The sequence below is a fragment of the Herpailurus yagouaroundi genome, unplaced genomic scaffold, assembly GCF_014898765.1.
Source record: "Herpailurus yagouaroundi ecotype Mexico unplaced genomic scaffold, PumYag 355, whole genome shotgun sequence".
NCBI classification, from domain to species: Eukaryota; Metazoa; Chordata; class Mammalia; order Carnivora; family Felidae; genus Herpailurus; species Herpailurus yagouaroundi.
The window spans coordinates 2315991-2332685 of record NW_024412572.1 but is presented as its reverse complement, the minus strand read 5'-3'; the positions used below and the strand labels follow the sequence as shown (position 1 = coordinate 2332685).

General features: G+C 51.0%; 1 protein-coding gene and 1 long non-coding RNA gene across 2 annotated transcripts in view; one reads left to right on the top strand and one right to left on the bottom strand.

Moving 5' to 3' along the window:
- LOC121021989 (uncharacterized) overlaps positions 1–786 on the bottom strand; it is an 11996-nt gene extending 11210 nt beyond the window's left edge. The window contains exon 1 of the long non-coding RNA XR_005786767.1: positions 45–786. This is a non-coding gene — a long non-coding RNA (uncharacterized LOC121021989). The remainder of the gene's footprint in view (positions 1–44) is intronic.
- Positions 787–6789: 6003 nt separating this feature from the next.
- The window catches only part of CD9 (CD9 molecule), a 34123-nt gene continuing 24217 nt past the window's right edge, over positions 6790–16695 (top strand). The window contains exon 1 of the mRNA XM_040462987.1: positions 6790–6995. Coding sequence (XP_040318921.1) covers positions 6930–6995 — 66 coding nt within the window. The 5' untranslated portion in view covers positions 6790–6929. The remainder of the gene's footprint in view (positions 6996–16695) is intronic.

Below are 16695 nucleotides of genomic sequence, written 5' to 3'. Positions count from 1 at the left end.
ACACACACACACACACACACACACACACACACACACACACACACCTCCTCTGGGAGGAGCCTGTGTCCAGCCTCTGACCCTTCTCCTGAATCCAGAACTACCACCCAGAACAGAAGTCAGCAGTCATCTTCACTCCGAATGGCAGAGGAAAAGCAGTAAATCGCCCAGCTCCACACCTGTGGAAAGGGAGGCTCAGAAAGACAGACGCTAGCAGAGGCCAGCCAAGGTGCAAATTTCACCTGTGGTCAGCCCCTAAGACTCAGAGAGTCAGCTTGCTCAGAGGCACCTTCGGGATGGGCCAGCCCTTGGGGCATCACCTGCAGCCCCTTCACCCTCTGCCACGATCAAAGGCGAAAAGTGTTAACACATCCACTGGTCTCTGGTGCTGGTCCATTGGAGTTCAAATCCTGGCTTTGCTGCTTCCTAGCAAGTTAATTAACCTCCTTGTACCTCAGTTTACCCATTTGTAAAGGGGAGGTAATAAGACTATTGACCCAGAAGGCTATTTGTGGGCTAAATGAGTTTCTATAGCAGGTAGAACAGCACCTGGCACATCACATGTGCCCATCTAAGAGTTATTCTTTGGACCGTTTTTCACGGAGTATCTGTAGAGCACCTACAGTGGGTACCACAGGAGCTGATAATCTGGTTGGGAGATTTTTCTTAAAGACTCATGAAATGTGATATTCCCATCTGGGACAATGTCTGAACAAGTCTAGTGGGTGATTCAGAAGAAAGCTGCTACAAGAGTACTGAGGTGTGGCGGGGGGCAGGGGGGGGGGCGCGGTGGTCAGAGCAGCCTGCAGTGACCAAGGGTACTGGGGAAGGTGGAGGCCCCATTGGCCTCAAGCCGTGTCAGCTGCACACAAGGGAAGAGAGGAGGATGTCCCAGCTGAGGACAGAGGAGGTGGGACCTCGGGCATAGATGCAGGAGTGAGCACGGATCCTAAGAGAATTATAAATATCAGAATTGTAAGTTTCAGTTAAGAGGGCCCAGGGCCTTAGTGATGATTTCAGAATTGGAACATTAGCTTTTCAGACGTTCAATAAATAAATATTTCCCAAGTACCTGCTGTGTGTCAGGCACTGTTCAAGGCACTTGGGACACGTCTGCGAACAGGACAGTCCAAACTCCCCACTCTGCTGGAGCTTATATTCCTTCCAGCAGGTGGAGGCAGACAGTGACAGTACACACACTAAGAAAAGTCCCCATTCTGTTAGAAAGTGACAGTGCCGAGGAAAACAGTGTAGACGCAGGGGCAGTTGGGAGGTTTTCAAGCAGGAAAAATGAGTAGGGACGAGCAAAGCAAAGCTTTAGGAGTATGACAAAAGTTGATTAAATATCCATTACTTACAACCCCTCCCCGCCTCCCAGTCTTTTAAAGAGGACAGATCCTGAGAAATACGACTTGCTTTGCCAAGCTGGGGTAGTGGGAGTGGAGGCTACAAACTGGAAATGCCAAGTGAGTGCTCCATTGCTCCAAATGGAGAGAAGGCTGGCAGGGCTGTGCCAGGGGCAGGGGACAAGGCAGGAGTGCCTGCCACAGAATGCAAGCTTCAAGAAAGAGACATCCTGAAAGGGATTTTAGAATGGTGTTCTCTCTGGGGCGAATGGGTGGCTCAGTCAGTTAAGCATCTGCCTCTTCATTTCGGCTCAAGTGATCCCACAGTTCATGGGATCGAGACCCAGGTAGCTCTCTCTCTCTCTCTCTCTCTCTCTCTCTCTCTCTCTGACCTTCCCTCCCTTGCATTCTCTAAAAGTAAACAAACATTTTTTAAAAATAAAAGAATGGTGTTCTCTGGCCTGTGAGCTCTCATTCCTCATCCAACTCTTCACAGCCAACTCTCCATGGCATCTTCATGGGTGGTCTCCCGTTGACCGTGTGTGTGTTTAATGCAATGGAAAGAAGGTGGGCATAGGCGTGGAGCAGCCCAAGCCCAGTGACAGCACAAGGTCAGTCAAGCAATGTGTGCAGACTGGATAGGCGAAGACAAGGGGTTGGAGGAGGGTGGGATGGTTGTTGGGTTGAGGAAGAGCTTTGAGGGCATGGCCCACAGGAGGCAGGAGGAATGAAGGCTGAGAAACCCCCTCGGAGCTGGAGGCAGAAGGCCTGAGGCCTGATCTTTGCCACAAATCACTATCTCCTGCCTTACCCTTGCTTCCGTATCTCTAAATTGGACAGCCTCTGTGGTAACTGCCAGCAGTGGCATGAGAGACACCCAGAAGCAAGCACCACATTCTTTAAGCAGGTGTGGGACTGGAGGGACAAGCAGTCACAGGTGACATGAACTTCCGGGCTGACAGATGAGAGGGTGAGGAGAAAGGCTTCCGGTGCAGGGAGGCCCTCGAGGTCATGAATTCTGATCTGGATGTTAATTTTGAGATTCCTCTTGCTTCTGTAACACATTAAGGCCTGAAATCTAAAGTGAGCTGTTCCTTCGGGCCGCTATATGGGAGAATTGGCTTCCTTGCTGTTGTCAGCTACCTGTGTCCCTTGGCGCATGGCCCCACGCCACTCGGACCTCTGCTTCCACCTTCACATCTCCTTTTGTGACTCTGACCCTCCTGTCTTTTCTCGTAAGGACTCTCATGATCACACCTGACTCACCAGCGTAATCCACCTCAAGATCCCTAAGTTAATCATGTGTGCAAAATGCCCTCTGACGTGTAAGGTGACATCTTCACAGATTTGGGGGATTAGGATGTGAGGGGCCATTAAAGTAGAAATGCCCAACAGGCCCTTGGATATCATGACGAGTTTAGGGAGAGGTCAGCTCAAAAGAGAAATGGTGAGGGAGGTGAGTATTCAGAGAGAGAGTCTAGAGGGGAGCAGTGGGCAGAGGACTAAAGCCTGAGAAAAACCAGTCCTCTGCAGTTTTTCCACACACGTGTCCAGAGGACCTGGATGGCCCACCAAGGGACTGGGAGCTATGGAGAACCCAGAAATTAATCAAGTGAAGGATCCTTTAGAGAAGCTCACCACCAAAATGTGTACCCACGAGAGAACATGATGAAGGTCAATGAGTCACACGTGAGGAAGATTCAAACAAGGTAATCCACGGAGGGAAAGACTGGGATGTTCAAGGAAGACTTCATGAAATGGTGGCATTTGAGCTTAGTAAGAGGAGCAGGAAAGAAGTTTCTAGAAGTGAAGGGAGTGAACCCAGATGGTACAGCACCAGGAACACCAAGGGAGAAATGTCCAGAAAGAAGGGATGGTCAGCAGCGTGAAATGCTACAGCAGCATCAGGGAGAAAACAAGCCACAGAATGATCACTGGTGTGATCCTGGCGGCCAGGAGGGCGTTAGTGGACAGAGATTGTGGGTCCTGCCTGTTGCGACCCACAGCTGGAGATGGGTGTGGCGGGTTCATTAACTCGCCTCGCCCCTGAGGCTTCCAATCTTAACACCAGGGGGCGCACAAAAGCCAAAGCGGACCTTCAGCCTGAATCTGGGTTTTTCCAGAAACAGGATGCCCTGAGGGAAGGGAGGAAAAGTTTCCCACTCCCAGCGCCACAAAGGCTGGAAGCCCTCTCTGCCTCCATGTGATCTCTGACTCAGGGGCTTACCCAGATTTTCCCCTTTCAGCTAAAGCAAACCATATTTTTTCCATCTCTGCTTTTCCTGGTTGCCTGTAGAACTAACTGTGTGTAATAAACACACTTTGGCCCAGAGGCTTGTTGCATCATAGCATGTCACAATGCAGGAGCCCCGCCATCTCCTAATCCAAAATGTTCCTACAGGTGCGGAACTTGAGGCCCAGAGAGAGGAAGGGACTTGTCCAAAATAAACCAAAAGTTCAGATGAAGAATTCAGATCTATCTCCACACTCACATGATAAGGACCCCCTTGATTGTAATTGGGAGCTTAACTATGCCCCCCTCCGTTGTTTCTTGAGTATAAATAATAATAGTAATAGTAACAATAGATAACATTTCTTGAGCACTTGTGTGGCAGGCACTGTACCAGGCCCTCCTAGTGGATTACCTCATTCAATATGCACATTACCCTAGGAAGTAGTTTCTACTATAAGCTTAAATATTTACTGAACTCCTCCCACCTTTGCTTGTGAACAGGTTGGGGTGAGGGGAGGCGAGGAGAGAAGAATATAAAAAGATAAAATCTTCTTTCGTTAGACCAGTTCTCCCTAGATAGGTAGCCTCTGCCTGAGAGCAACACAATGGGACATTGTTTTCTTTACCACCCCCACATACTGCCCTGCCCCAATCATCCTCAGTGGACACTAGATTACGGTGAGTGACTGAGGTAGAGCATTACCAAAATTCCTCCACTTGACTGCTCTCGGTGCTGTGTAAACTGTAGGGAGCCCTGTTTTCCTGGCTCCTTCCTGTTCATCCTTCCTTCTCCTTCTCATCCACTAGTGGCAGTTTCCCCAGAGCGGCCAGCCGCCTGTAGTTTCCTGCTCCGTGCCTTTGCATATACAGTTCCCTAGGCCTGGAATTCTCTCCACCCCGCCTGCCAAAGTCAGCTGCTGCTGTGTTCCCTGCACTGAGAAGCCTCTCCTGACTCTAGCAGGCTTGGGGATGCACCCTGTGTCGCCCCTTGTTCCTAGACTACATCTCCCCTGAGCCAAGATTCCCTGAGCTCACACTTACCTGCCCTGCATGGAGATGCTTCCGTGAGGATCAGAGCTCCCTCCATCTCAGTATACAGTGCAGTCCAAGGCATAGTGGGCTCCTGAGAAGCACTAGAACCCGTGCATGGATCCTCCATAATCTGTCTCTTGCTGTTCTGGCTGGGATCTCTCCTCACCACGCCCCCCCCCCCACACACATACTGTCCCCTCTTCTGGTTTTGCTTGCACTCTCCAGCCCCTCCCCGCCGCCCCCCGCCCCCCCATCCATTTCTCTTTGTCTCTCACCTGAACTATTCTAGAGCCTCCTAACTGCTCTCCATATGTTCTCACCTCACCTCACCTTTTGTGTCCCATGCTCCCCTCACACTACCCAGTTGCAGGGCCCCCCCCACCCCATACAACAACTTGTCACCTGTCACCTTCCACATAATCCCCCAAAGCTCTGAGCCAAGGTCTGCACAAACAATAGCCCTTAACTTCAAGGGGCCAAATGCCTGTACCTCCTGCCCTCCCCCACCCAGCTGCCTAAAATACAGGTAGCCATCAACCTAAATCACACAACAGATGGAACCCATTCCCTGCCTGAACCCTTCAGTGGGCGACCCCTTACCTCAGGGTGCAAAGTGCGGAGGGGAGGCTCCCTTTCACCTCACCCCAGCTGGGTCTCCACCTTCACCTCCCACGTACCTTCCCCAACCGTGAGCTCCAGCCCAGACCCCAGACAGCCCCAGCCCCAGGCTTTGCCCAATGTTCTCCAGTGATTACAACTTTCCCTGTGGTTCTGCAGCATTACTTACCAATCCGTTCAGAGCTATGACACCCAAATAGCACTCTCCCTCATTGTCTGGATGCCTGAATCCCTCCACCAGTGGACACCCAGCCCCTGCCCCTAATGAGCCCCCTTATAAGTAGACCCTGAAGAATGTTTTGAATGAATGAAGCAATGAGCCAAATATGACAGTGATAATAAACAGCAAGATAAGAGCTACAAAGTGCTGACCCCCTCTGTTTCTAGTGGGTGAAATTGAGTTATATTCTTTTTTTGCTTGTTGGTATTTTCTGATGTTTCTTGCTTTTGCAAACGATAATTCGTTTTGAAAAACTTAACTAAAGGGGTTTTGGGGACTTGAAAAGACTCTCCTCGTCCTTTAGTGAGAAACAGGAAAGGAATGTTAGAGGAGCCTCAGAGTGTCTACATCTGAAGAGGGCAGGGCCAGCCAACCAGAGGGCACACACCACATGCAAGGCCAGGCAGAGGTGAGGAGTGAATGGGGCAGTGTGTTCCAGGTAGAGCAGTGTTCAGCACAAGGAGCTGAATGCAGTATGGGGAATTTCAACTTGGGCCATTGAATGGGGAAAAGTTTTTGAAAGTTTTTGGGTGGAGGAGAAACAGGCTCAGAACTCAGCATCCCGAGGCCAAAGGGCAAGACAGAGGGTGATATGGAGTAGAGGCAAGAACAGAAGCCTGGCTACAAACTCTCCTCCTCTCAGGGCATTTAAACCTCAAGGCCAGGAAGCACTCCAGGACCACCCGATTCTCAGCCATATTACCATTCGGTGATTATATTTGAAAATTACTCCCATAAGCCTCCAACCTCTCTTCCCACCTGGATTGCCAGCTTCTAATTCCTCCTACTCCGCATGATGTGCCAAGTAAGTGTACTCCAAATGCAAGTTTGCAAGGAGCCACCTCAAGGAGAAATAAAGCCAGGCAGCTTCTCTTCAAGGGGAGCCCTGAGCAAGAAGAGCCCTCATTCTGCGGGCAAGGGGACTCTACCCCAACGACCCGAGGAAAATCTCCCCAAAGAGGACTCAGGCAGGAAGCCCAGAATCAACAAAGCGAGAACCGAAGGGCGAAGGGCGAGGCCTCATAGAACTCCTAGGTAAAAGCGGCTGGGGGGGAGGGGGGGGGGAGGGGGAGGGGGGACGGTGTCAGTCTGGAGTGATCCCTGGACGGTTGAGAGGAAAGCGGGAGGTCCGTGGCGGGAAGGAGGGTATGGCCGATTAGGGGGGAAGAGGGCCGTGCGGGAGGCGGGAGGAGAAATGAGAGTGCGGGACTGCTGAGCCCGAGTCCCCGGAACCTGGGCAGTAGCCGGCCGGCCGGCATTGGCGGGGCAGGTGGGGCCAGGGGCGGGGTCGGCCGGGGGCGGGGTCCACGGCACATGCGCACCGCAGCCCTCGCGCGCAGTAAGGAGTGGCACTTTTTAAAAGTGCAGCCCGGAGGCCAGCCCGCAGCCGCCGACACCTCGGTCCGAAGCCTGGTGCCGCTCGTCCCGGCCGCGCGTCCCCCCAGTCCCTCACCGCCCGGTCCAGGCCCGTCTAGCCCGCACGATGCCGGTCAAAGGAGGCACCAAGTGTATCAAATACCTGCTCTTCGGATTTAATTTCATCTTCTGGGTGAGTGAGTGCGACTGCCGCGCGCTCCTCTGCGGGGCCACCTGTTCGTCCCGGGAACCCCGTCCGCGGTCGGAAGTGCCGGTAACTGGCGCTGCCCGCGCCGGGTGGACTCCGGGCGGGAAGAGAAAAGGCACTGCGGTCGCCAGCTGGCTCCTCGACGGGGTCCGGGGACGAGCTGGGCGGGCACGATCATAGAAGACTCCTCCGAAGCCGAGCTGGCAGGGGGACGCGGGGGGCCCTAGCGAGCTGGGGCGCGGAGACCGGCCCCAGCCCTTTCTTTCGCCGAGGGTTTGGGGTGGGGTTTGTGTCTGTTCCCACCCCAAACTCCTCCGAGTGCAGGAGGGGGAAGACGGCAGAGAGAAACGGAGCACCCCTCTTCTGGGAACTTGGGGCCATAGTCAAGGAGGACTGTGGCGGGCAGTACAGTTCGTGATCTGGGTGGGGTCTCACAAGTGGCAGGGGCCTCGAGGAGGGAGGATGCACTGAGGACTTCAGCGGCGCGGGGAGAGCTCAGCCTGGAGCTGTTGACACTTTTACACTGGAAAGGGAGAGGGAGGGAGGACTAGGACCCCGTCCATCCTCGAGGAGGTACCTGCGGGCTTGATTCTGAGCCGCCACCGTGAGAAAGTCCAAACTGTCTCGAAACTACCTGAAAGACTAGCTTGTCTTGATTTTTTTTTTTTTTTCAAAGGCGATAAGTATCTGAACTGGAGAGAACTCTGGGAGAGTTGGGGAGAGGAGGGGCAGATGCCTGTTGGCGCTTTTAGTCCAGTGTTTCTCCATTTCCGGGGGAAGATCAGGTGCCTGCCGCCCACTGCCAGCCCAGGGCCTCCGGCCTCGCCTACGCCCCCATGCCAGCCCACCCAGTGGCAAGGCGGGGCCACGGAGAGTGGAAGTTCACCTGGAGAGGACACCAGGCCAGGAAGCTACCTGACTCCCACTGCTGGCCACACTCAGCTTTTCTGCAAATGGAATGCCAGAGGGAAGCAGCAGAAAAGGGGATGTCCCCTCCACACTTACTCTTGGAGGATTAAGGGACCACCCAGAGACAGAAAAGAAGCAAGGAATAGTCTGAGGACTACATCCCTTGCACACAGATGGGCAATATTTGCTCCTTTGCAGTCAGAAAGGGATTTGGAAAGGCAGCCCTTAGGCCACTCGAGAGATGGCTGTAGAAACAGGCATGCCACCAGAGCCTTGTAACAAAAAAATATACTGTACTTATTCCCCTGGAGCTGGTCACTGGGGTCCCCAGGAACCTTGGGACAAACCTCTTGAGATTTTAATCCTCTCTCCGGAGCTGACTCTTGCCCTTGCAAGAGTTACCATACCTAACACATGTTCTAGTGAGGATGGCACATAGATGTGCCCCTGCCCAACACTTGGCCTGTTTTAGGGAGACCTCCTGGTGGTGGGCATTACTTCCTCCCGGTGTTCCCACCAGCCCCCAGCAGCCAGGCTGCCAGCTAGCTCCCAGGCTTGGCTTCCTCCTCTCCCCAACCGCTGGCACCAGAAAAGAATGTGAGAAGGCGGGTTAGCCCCGCCCCACCCCACCCTTGTCCTTTGGGGAGTTTTCCTCTCCCCTCCCCAGCACAACCTCCGCCACACACACCGCCCCCCCTCCCGCCGCCCCGCCCGTCTGTTGGTTAGTCCTCAGCTATCTGCCTAGGCTGCATCAGGGTTTCAGGCTGGGAAGGAACCACAGACTACCACGGGCCTTCATACCCCAAGTCTGCCCTGTAGCACATGCAGGAGCCTGATGGGAGGCTCCAGGGCTCCTCTGGGATCTGCTGTCTCTTATTGTCTCCAGCCTACCACCCCACCCACATTCAGAGCTGCCCTGGCCTGGGCTAGGTGCTGCTGATCAGCTATGTCATCTGAAACAGAAATGACTCACTCTGGGAATGTTTGGGTCCAGAATTAGGAAGGGCTCTAGTGATCATCCAGTCTGGCCCTAGTATTCATAATGAAGAAGCAGAGAACCAGAGAGGGATGATTGGCCCAGGATCACAGAGACCGAACCAATACCACAACCCTTGTGTCCCTTACTTGTGTCCCATCCTCTTCTGTCTCCATCATGAAACCAACAAGGGGACCTGGCAAATGAGCTGGTGTAGGGGGGTTAGCTACGTTCTCCTGAATTAACTATTGTTCAGTAGTGTTGTATCAAGGGCCCTGTAGAGATGATGGAATAAAGGGGTATCAGGATCCACTTGTGCAGCCTGCAAAGGCCCTTTCCAAGTCTCATGATCTAGCCAGAGCAGGAAGCATCATCCCCATTGTACTGATGACCAGGAAAAGAGTCCCCAGAGAAGTTAAATGACTTATCCAGGGTCATGTGGCAGGATAACACGAGAAGTAAGTTTGAAGGCAGGTCTGGTTGGCCTAAAGCCCAATGTACTTTTCATCCCAGTTACCTGGGATGAAAGGTACCCAGTTACCAGGTACCTTTTTTTGAGACCAGAGATTTATAAACTTAGCATTTGGGATCTGATATGGGCCTCGAAAAATAGGAGTTGTGAGGCCAGGAGCCACCAGCACCTCCTGAACAAAGGATGCTGAGAGGGGTAGCCTCGCAGGGACCCAGAGAAAAGCCCACCTCAGTGGCGGTGGGCTTAGGAGGGTGGGGAGAGGGTACACCTCTTCCCTGGCCCTGCCTTCAGCCCTGGGGAACCCTCAGTGACAGCTGAGCCTGCACCCCTGCCCTCCCCAAGTGGGGCCTCCAGTGCTTACTGCCAGACCAAGCACCCTGTTCATCCAGCACCCTCACAACGCTAACTTCTTGGCTCTGTTTCAGTGTTTCTGTATTTCCTCCAGACCGCCCTTCCTACCCCCCCCCCCCCCCCCCCCCAAAAAACAGTGGGAACCTGGACAGGGACCTGGGTCTCAGTCTAGCTTTGTCCTCATGTCACTTTGAAACCTTGGGGAGGTTGCTTTTGTGCTCCAGACCTCAGTTTCCTCATCTGAGGAATTGATGATGGGTTGAAACAAATGGTCACAGAAATCCCTTCAGCTCAGTCTATGAGCCTGGCCCCACCCCAAGTACCTACAGCAATAGGACTTCCCCACACAACCCAAAATCAAAATCAGAGTTGGGGGATGGACATGTGCAGTGGCTATGAAGGCTTGTCCTCGGAGCCTGGCTTCATTTGGGTCTTTACCTCTGGGGCCTGATTCTTGGTCTCTTTCCTGTTAACCTCACATTTTCCCCTCTCTTGCCCTGGATGGGGTCCCTGTGTTTGGGGGCTCTCTGTTTTCCTCGCCCTCACCATTTGTGGTAGTCCTGCCCACTGACCAGCGCACCACTCTGGGTTCAGTCTCCCCATCACCAGATGGAGCCAGCATCTACCCCATGGCGTTGTTGTAGGCAAAATGAGAGAATGTATGTGCTGCACTTGGCATAGTAGCCTTAACTTTCTGTTTACTCCAGCTGTGGTTGCTCCTCTGTTGGAGGTAGATGGAAGCAGTGGGGAGGGTGGGAGCACTTCCCTAAGCAAGATGTGTGGAAATTGAAACCAGGGACATAGGCAGGAATCCACATTCAGAATCCACACACATCCCCCCCCCCCCCCTTCCTTTCCTTCTCTTCTTGCATCACTGCCAGCCTCATGATCCACCCCGCCTCAATGATTCCCGCTTTGGGACACCCACTCCATTTTATGTGTGGCTACACGTTTGATTATGGGGCGGCACCCCACTTCTGAAAATAAACTACACAGCACAGGAACCCTAAGACATCAGGCTTCGGGGTCAGGGAGGGGTATGGACCTAGGCGGGTGGCGGTGGCAGAAGCCCTTCCCACCCAACTTGCCAATTCCCCCAGAAGCTGTTGACCTTCAGCGTGGGGCCGAGCAAGCAGCTAGGACTGTTCCCTAAAATGGCTCCCCAACTTTGGCACGCAGACAGCCAGAGCTCTGGGAAAGCTGGCTGTGTTTGTACTGAGGCTGGCAGGTTTGGGGAGAGGTGAGTTGAGGCCAGGTGTCTGCATCTGCTAAGGAAAATAGGACTTCTCCCTTTGTCCCCTGCCCAGAATCTTGATGGCTTTCCCCGCACTTTTCCCTGCATTGGTTGTCAACAACAAAGACCTGACTCCTGATTTGGGGGGAAGGGGATTCCTCTACACACACACACACACACACACACACACACACACACACACATGCTCACTCTCTCTCTTTGTCTGTCTCTCTCTCCCCCTTCGCTTTCAAAGTGCCCCATGGCACCGTTCCAGACCTTACTCTTTTGTACTCCAAGGAAGAGGTTGCTGGTTAAGACCTGAATTTGGACCCACTTTGATAAGCAGCCCCACGGAGGGCCATCCCTGCCAGAGCACTTAACTCTGCCAAATGAGGCATCTGTGGTTTCAAACCTCAAGTCAGTGCTCTCACACCCTTTGGTATTACACGTGAATCTTCCCTGTTAGACGCAGAGCTGTGTGTCCCGTCTTTGTTTTCCGGTTCAATTCAATTTTATAAGGAGGTGTGGCTTTTGGTCACACAGTCTGCAACTTAATAATACACCTTGAACTTGCCAAAACACCTTTTCTTCTAAAGAACACAGCCTTGACAGTTCTTTCCTGGGTGCGCCCGGCTGCAAGGATAAGGGACCGCAGGTCATGGGTCATCGTGGCTCCTGTAACCTGTTGTCTCCTTGATAGCTGGATGTTCTCAATAGAACTGTGTCCAGCTGGGGAGAAGACAGTGAAGTTTGAGGAGCTGCGTGTTTATTTTCTGTGATCCCCCCTCCCCAGGTGGGAGTCAGTGGGACTTCCTTCCACAGGTCTTTTCAACCAAAGCCCTGCAGAAACCACCTTTCCATCTCTTCCATACAGGAGGGTGATGACTTCATTGTTTTAGGGTTCTGAAAACCTAGGGAAGGGCCTGTTGGCCCTGTGCTCTCAACTACGGGGAATTCAGGAGACCAGAAGAGCTGATCTCAATAATACATTTTTAAAATTTATGTTTTTGAAGTCTGACTGCAGATCACTTGCCTGTTTCATTCTGTGGAAAAAGTCGTGCTGGTCCAGGGACATTTTCATTTTCCATCAAGTGATGGCATCCAGCTGTGGAAAGCAGCATCCTGCCTCCAGATGAGATAATTTTATAACAATTACATCCACCCGTAATTCCAACTTCCCCGACCCCCAACCACCACCCCAAAAAAGTACTTGGTTCTGGATAGTTTGTAAGTACTGTGTGCTATCGTCCTAGATTCATGGACCTTGACCAGATTTTTAGGGAATCCCACAAAATCAGTAGGACCGGCCTCCAGAAAAATGTTAGGCCTTTTTGTCGTTGTTTTGTTTTGTTTTGTTTTGTTTCTGTTTTTGCTTTTTTTTCTGGAGGCCACTGGACCTTAGGTTATGAACACCTCATTTTAGTTTTTCTCTCTTATTTTCCAAGCAACCTCTTCTCTATTCTGAATCCCTTGTTTCAGCCATGAGTAGTGGGTTGCCCAAGGACTATGTGGGGGAATTGGGGGTGATTTGAGAAAGGCTAAGTTCCCTGATGATCAACAACAGTGTAGACTGGAGAGCTAGCCTCCCCACCCATACTTGCTCTGACTCTCAGCTTAATCATTGCCCAGGGAGTGGCTTTGACTCTCGATTAATTTAATGAGTGTTCTGTATTTCTAGTCCACATGAAGAATCCAACTTTATGAGCTTCTAGCCAAGTTTTGCTTCTTGGGTTAGGTTTCCCATAGCTTGGGTGATTTGTATTTGTTTAGGAAGAACTGAGTTCTGTCTTTCCCCCCTCCTCCTTCCCACCCAATGGAGACTAAAATCAGCCAACCTTCCCTGGCCTTGCCCTTGAGGACTTTGGAAAGGGAGGGGTATCTCTGGGGGATCATTTGGGGATTTGGACTCCTGAGGAGATGATACTCAGTCTGGCTGAATAGCAGAGGAGGGTGAAGCCCTCTGACTTGGAGAGGGGACTGGATTCATTTGATTGTAGCAAAGATCCCTAGGTAGAGAGGTTTGGGGACTATTGACTTGGAGAAAAATCAGAAATCTGGGTTTTAAAGATCCTGCGTGTTCAATCCTCTTGGCAGGCATTGTGCAGGGGAGCTGAAACAGTGACTCTTGGTGGTGCTGTTACAAAAGAAACCCTCCAAAGCTTAATCCTGTTTCTATTATGTTCAACGTAGATTCCAGGTTCCACTGAACGCCTCTCAGGCCGGGCAGGCCAATGGCCTGTGACTTCTACCAAGCCCTCGCCTCCTGCCCTCAGGACACAGTCCCTTGCTTCTGTTCGCAGCATGAGCTACATGTCAGTGTCCAAGTGTAAAAACAGCACAACACATGGATCGTAGCAGCAAATCCTTGACCAGGGCTTCAAAAATACAATCAAGTAAATCAGACAGTTTCACTGAATTCAAAACAAATTTCTATATAACACTCCGGTTTTATCTTTAAACCTACATTGATCAAATCAATAGCATGATAAATGATAAAATTGATTTATTAAAACTTTAAATGAAAAGATCAGCAAACCCCTACTTAATTGTGAACGCATTGCTTTCCAAGTCAACAGAAGTTTGGTGTTTTTAAAAGATAGTTTGCTATACACTGGAAGGTGTTCCCCCCCGCCCCAAAATGTATATGTTAAGTTCTAAAACCCAGCATGATGGTATTTGGAGGTAGGGGCTTTCAGGGTGATTGACTCACTCTCATGAATAGGATTGGTGCTCTTATAAAAGAAGAGGCCCCAGAGAGCATCCTCCTTCCTTCTACCATGTGAGATTATAGCAAGAAGACAGCCCTCTGTGAACCAGGAAGCAACTCCTCACCAGACCCCAAGTCTGTTGGTACCTTGATCTCAGAGTTCCCAGCCTCCAGAACTGTGAGCAATAATTTCTTGTTAAGACACCCTGTCGATGGTATTTGGTCATAGCAGCCCAAATGGACTCAGACATAGCTATTTATATGTTCAAATCAAAATCACCTCTTCCCACCTAGGTGAGTGATTGTACACACAGCTCACATCGGTGTCCCCCTCCGGTGGGTGGCAGGCCTCCTCACCCCCTACAGCAGCTCTGCTCCTGGAGCAGAATGCACAGTCCAGACCCAAGAAACCCTTCCCACTAAGACGGTCTCCCCCTCTCCCCCACGCAGTATGAATGCTTCACGTTGCTTCTTGCAGTAGGGAGCTGCACATTTAAATCTGTTACTATTATGCTCAGGCTTTCTAAAGCCTCCTTTCTGCAAGCCTGGGAACATCTCCACATCCCCTACTTTCCCTTGCCCCCCCCCATATTATAGCTCTGAGTCCCTAAGACACATAACCCTTAAGAGACCCAGAAAGCTTATTTCAGATAGGAATTATATTCTCATCCGGTGCTGGGGAGGGACCATCAGTATGGGAAGCTGGCATTATCCTCATGTGGCTGGTGCCTCTCAGGACCCCATGGCTGGGGCTGCAACACAGGCCTGCGGTCATGCCCTCTCGTGCCCTTTGCTGGCAGGATGGTGCTGTGGGGAAACGGCAGAGGTTCTGGGCCTCACCTTGGTGCCATTCCTATAGGGGATGCAAAGACGGTGGCCACTGGGCAGATCTAACAGTGTCTGCACTTGCCAGGTTTGTGACAGTAGCTAAGTTGGGATAAGAAGAAAACATGCCAAGTTACTGCGGGGAATCTGTTTCCCAGAGCAGTGCTTGTGTCCACACAGATTTTCTGGCCAGTGCAGCAAGGGTGTGGACGCCACTCTTGGGCCAGAGGCCAGCAGGAGGAAGTGCATTCTCTCTCTAGACTGTCCATCAGGCAGCTGGCCTCGGAGAGAGGCCAGGTTCAAGGGGCACCTGCGGCCAGGTGGCTGTTGCAGGTGTTTGTCTGTCCTGAGAAGGTAAAGCCCTTTGGTGGGCTCTCTTGGGACCTTTAAGGATAGAAGGTACCCTTTTGAAATGGGATCAGATGTGGCTAGGAGGGAGACAGCACAAAAGTGAAAAATTCTGGCTCTGAAATCAATGAAACTGATCTAAAAGACAGTTTAGCAAAATGATTGAGAATATGGGCTTTGTAGTCAGACTGTCCACGGTTCAAGTTGTAACCCAGCCACTTATTTGCTATGTGATCTCAGACAAGCTGCTTCTGTGCCCAAGTTTTCTCATCTAAAAAATGAAAGTAAATAGTACCTACTTGGTGGGTCTACCGTGAAAATGAAATACTACAGGTGAAGTGCTGTGTTGTCGTGCTAGCTGTCCAGTGACATACAGTTGACCCCTGAACAATGCAGGGGTTAGGGGCACCAACCCCCATGCAGTCAAAAATCTCTTTATAACTTTTGACTTCCCCAAAACTTAACTACTAATAGCCTCCTGTTGACCAGAAGCCTAACCGATAAGTCAATTAGCACATGCTCTGTATGTTATATGTATTATATATACTGTGTTCTTACAATAAGATAATCAAGAGAAATGAAAATGGTATTAAGAAGATCATAAGGAAGAGAAGATACATTCACAAGACTGTACTGTATTTATCAAAAAAATCTGCGTATGGTTGGACTTGTGTATGAGTTGAAACCCATGTTATGCAAATGGGAGCTGTAATTAAGAGACCTAAAATGTAGGCAGGGATCATGGCAAAGGGATGGGATAGATGATAGGTCAGACACACAGTTGGGGACCTTGGCTCTTGCTTGTTTCCTGGCTCTGTGCTCAGAATGCACCATGTTGGGGAAGGAGGGCCATTTAACTGAGCGGTGCTGGGCATGCCTTTTGCCAACACTGCTAATCCACATGCCACATGGCATTGTTTCAAAGGTATAAAAAAAAGGGGCATCTCCCACCATTCAGGGCCATGCAAGCAAGTGGCAACTGTTCCCACAGATGGAATGAAAGCTAACTGGTCCACATGGCTAAAATAAGAGAGAGAGAGAGAGAGAGAGAGAGAGAGAGAGAGAGAGAGAGAGTGTGTGTGTGTGTGTGTGTGTGTGTGTGTAATCGCCAAGTGTCTTAGTGAGGCATACACAATGGAAAACAAATGTGTGGTATTCTGGAATTTAAAGCAAAACATCCCCCAAACAATCCCCCACATCAGATGATTTTGGTTAAGATCAGAATGCCTGCTTTCAGCAGAAAACAGATTTATGGGCTGGCTGATGTATGCTGCATGTCTGGCAAGCAGGCAGTGGAAACTTGAAATGAGGTTTCTTGTTTAGAAAGAGGTTATCTTGGGCAGAGGCCCTCCCTCTCTATCCTTCATCCCCTTACTACCAACCCATCATATCAGCTGAAATTTTTCTCCTCTTGGGCAGAATAAGAGCTCTGGTTTTTAACTGATGGTGATGTCCTTGGAAGGGAGGATTTCTCAACTCTTGAGCTTGTTCCAAGCAGGTCACTGCCTAATTATCATTAAGGTGTGCTGAGAAAAAGCTTACAAGGCCCTTCACCTTCTGCCACACCCCAGAGAGGGGACCACGCTAGCTCCCTTCCACCAGGGATGAGACAGGCAGTCAAGTAATTAACCTCCACATGGCATGTGCTGTGCATGTGACAGAGGGAGAGAGTTGATCTCTGAGTTGCTCCATACCTGCTCTGTGACTTTGGGGAAGTAACTACCTCTCTGAGCCTGTTTCCTCATCTCAAACTGGGATGATCAGAACTACCTCTAAGTGCATAAGGCAGTCCTACCAGTCCTCTTAGATTCACAAGGGGCAACAGGACCTTACTGTAGAAATCTAGCTCCCTCACATTCCTCG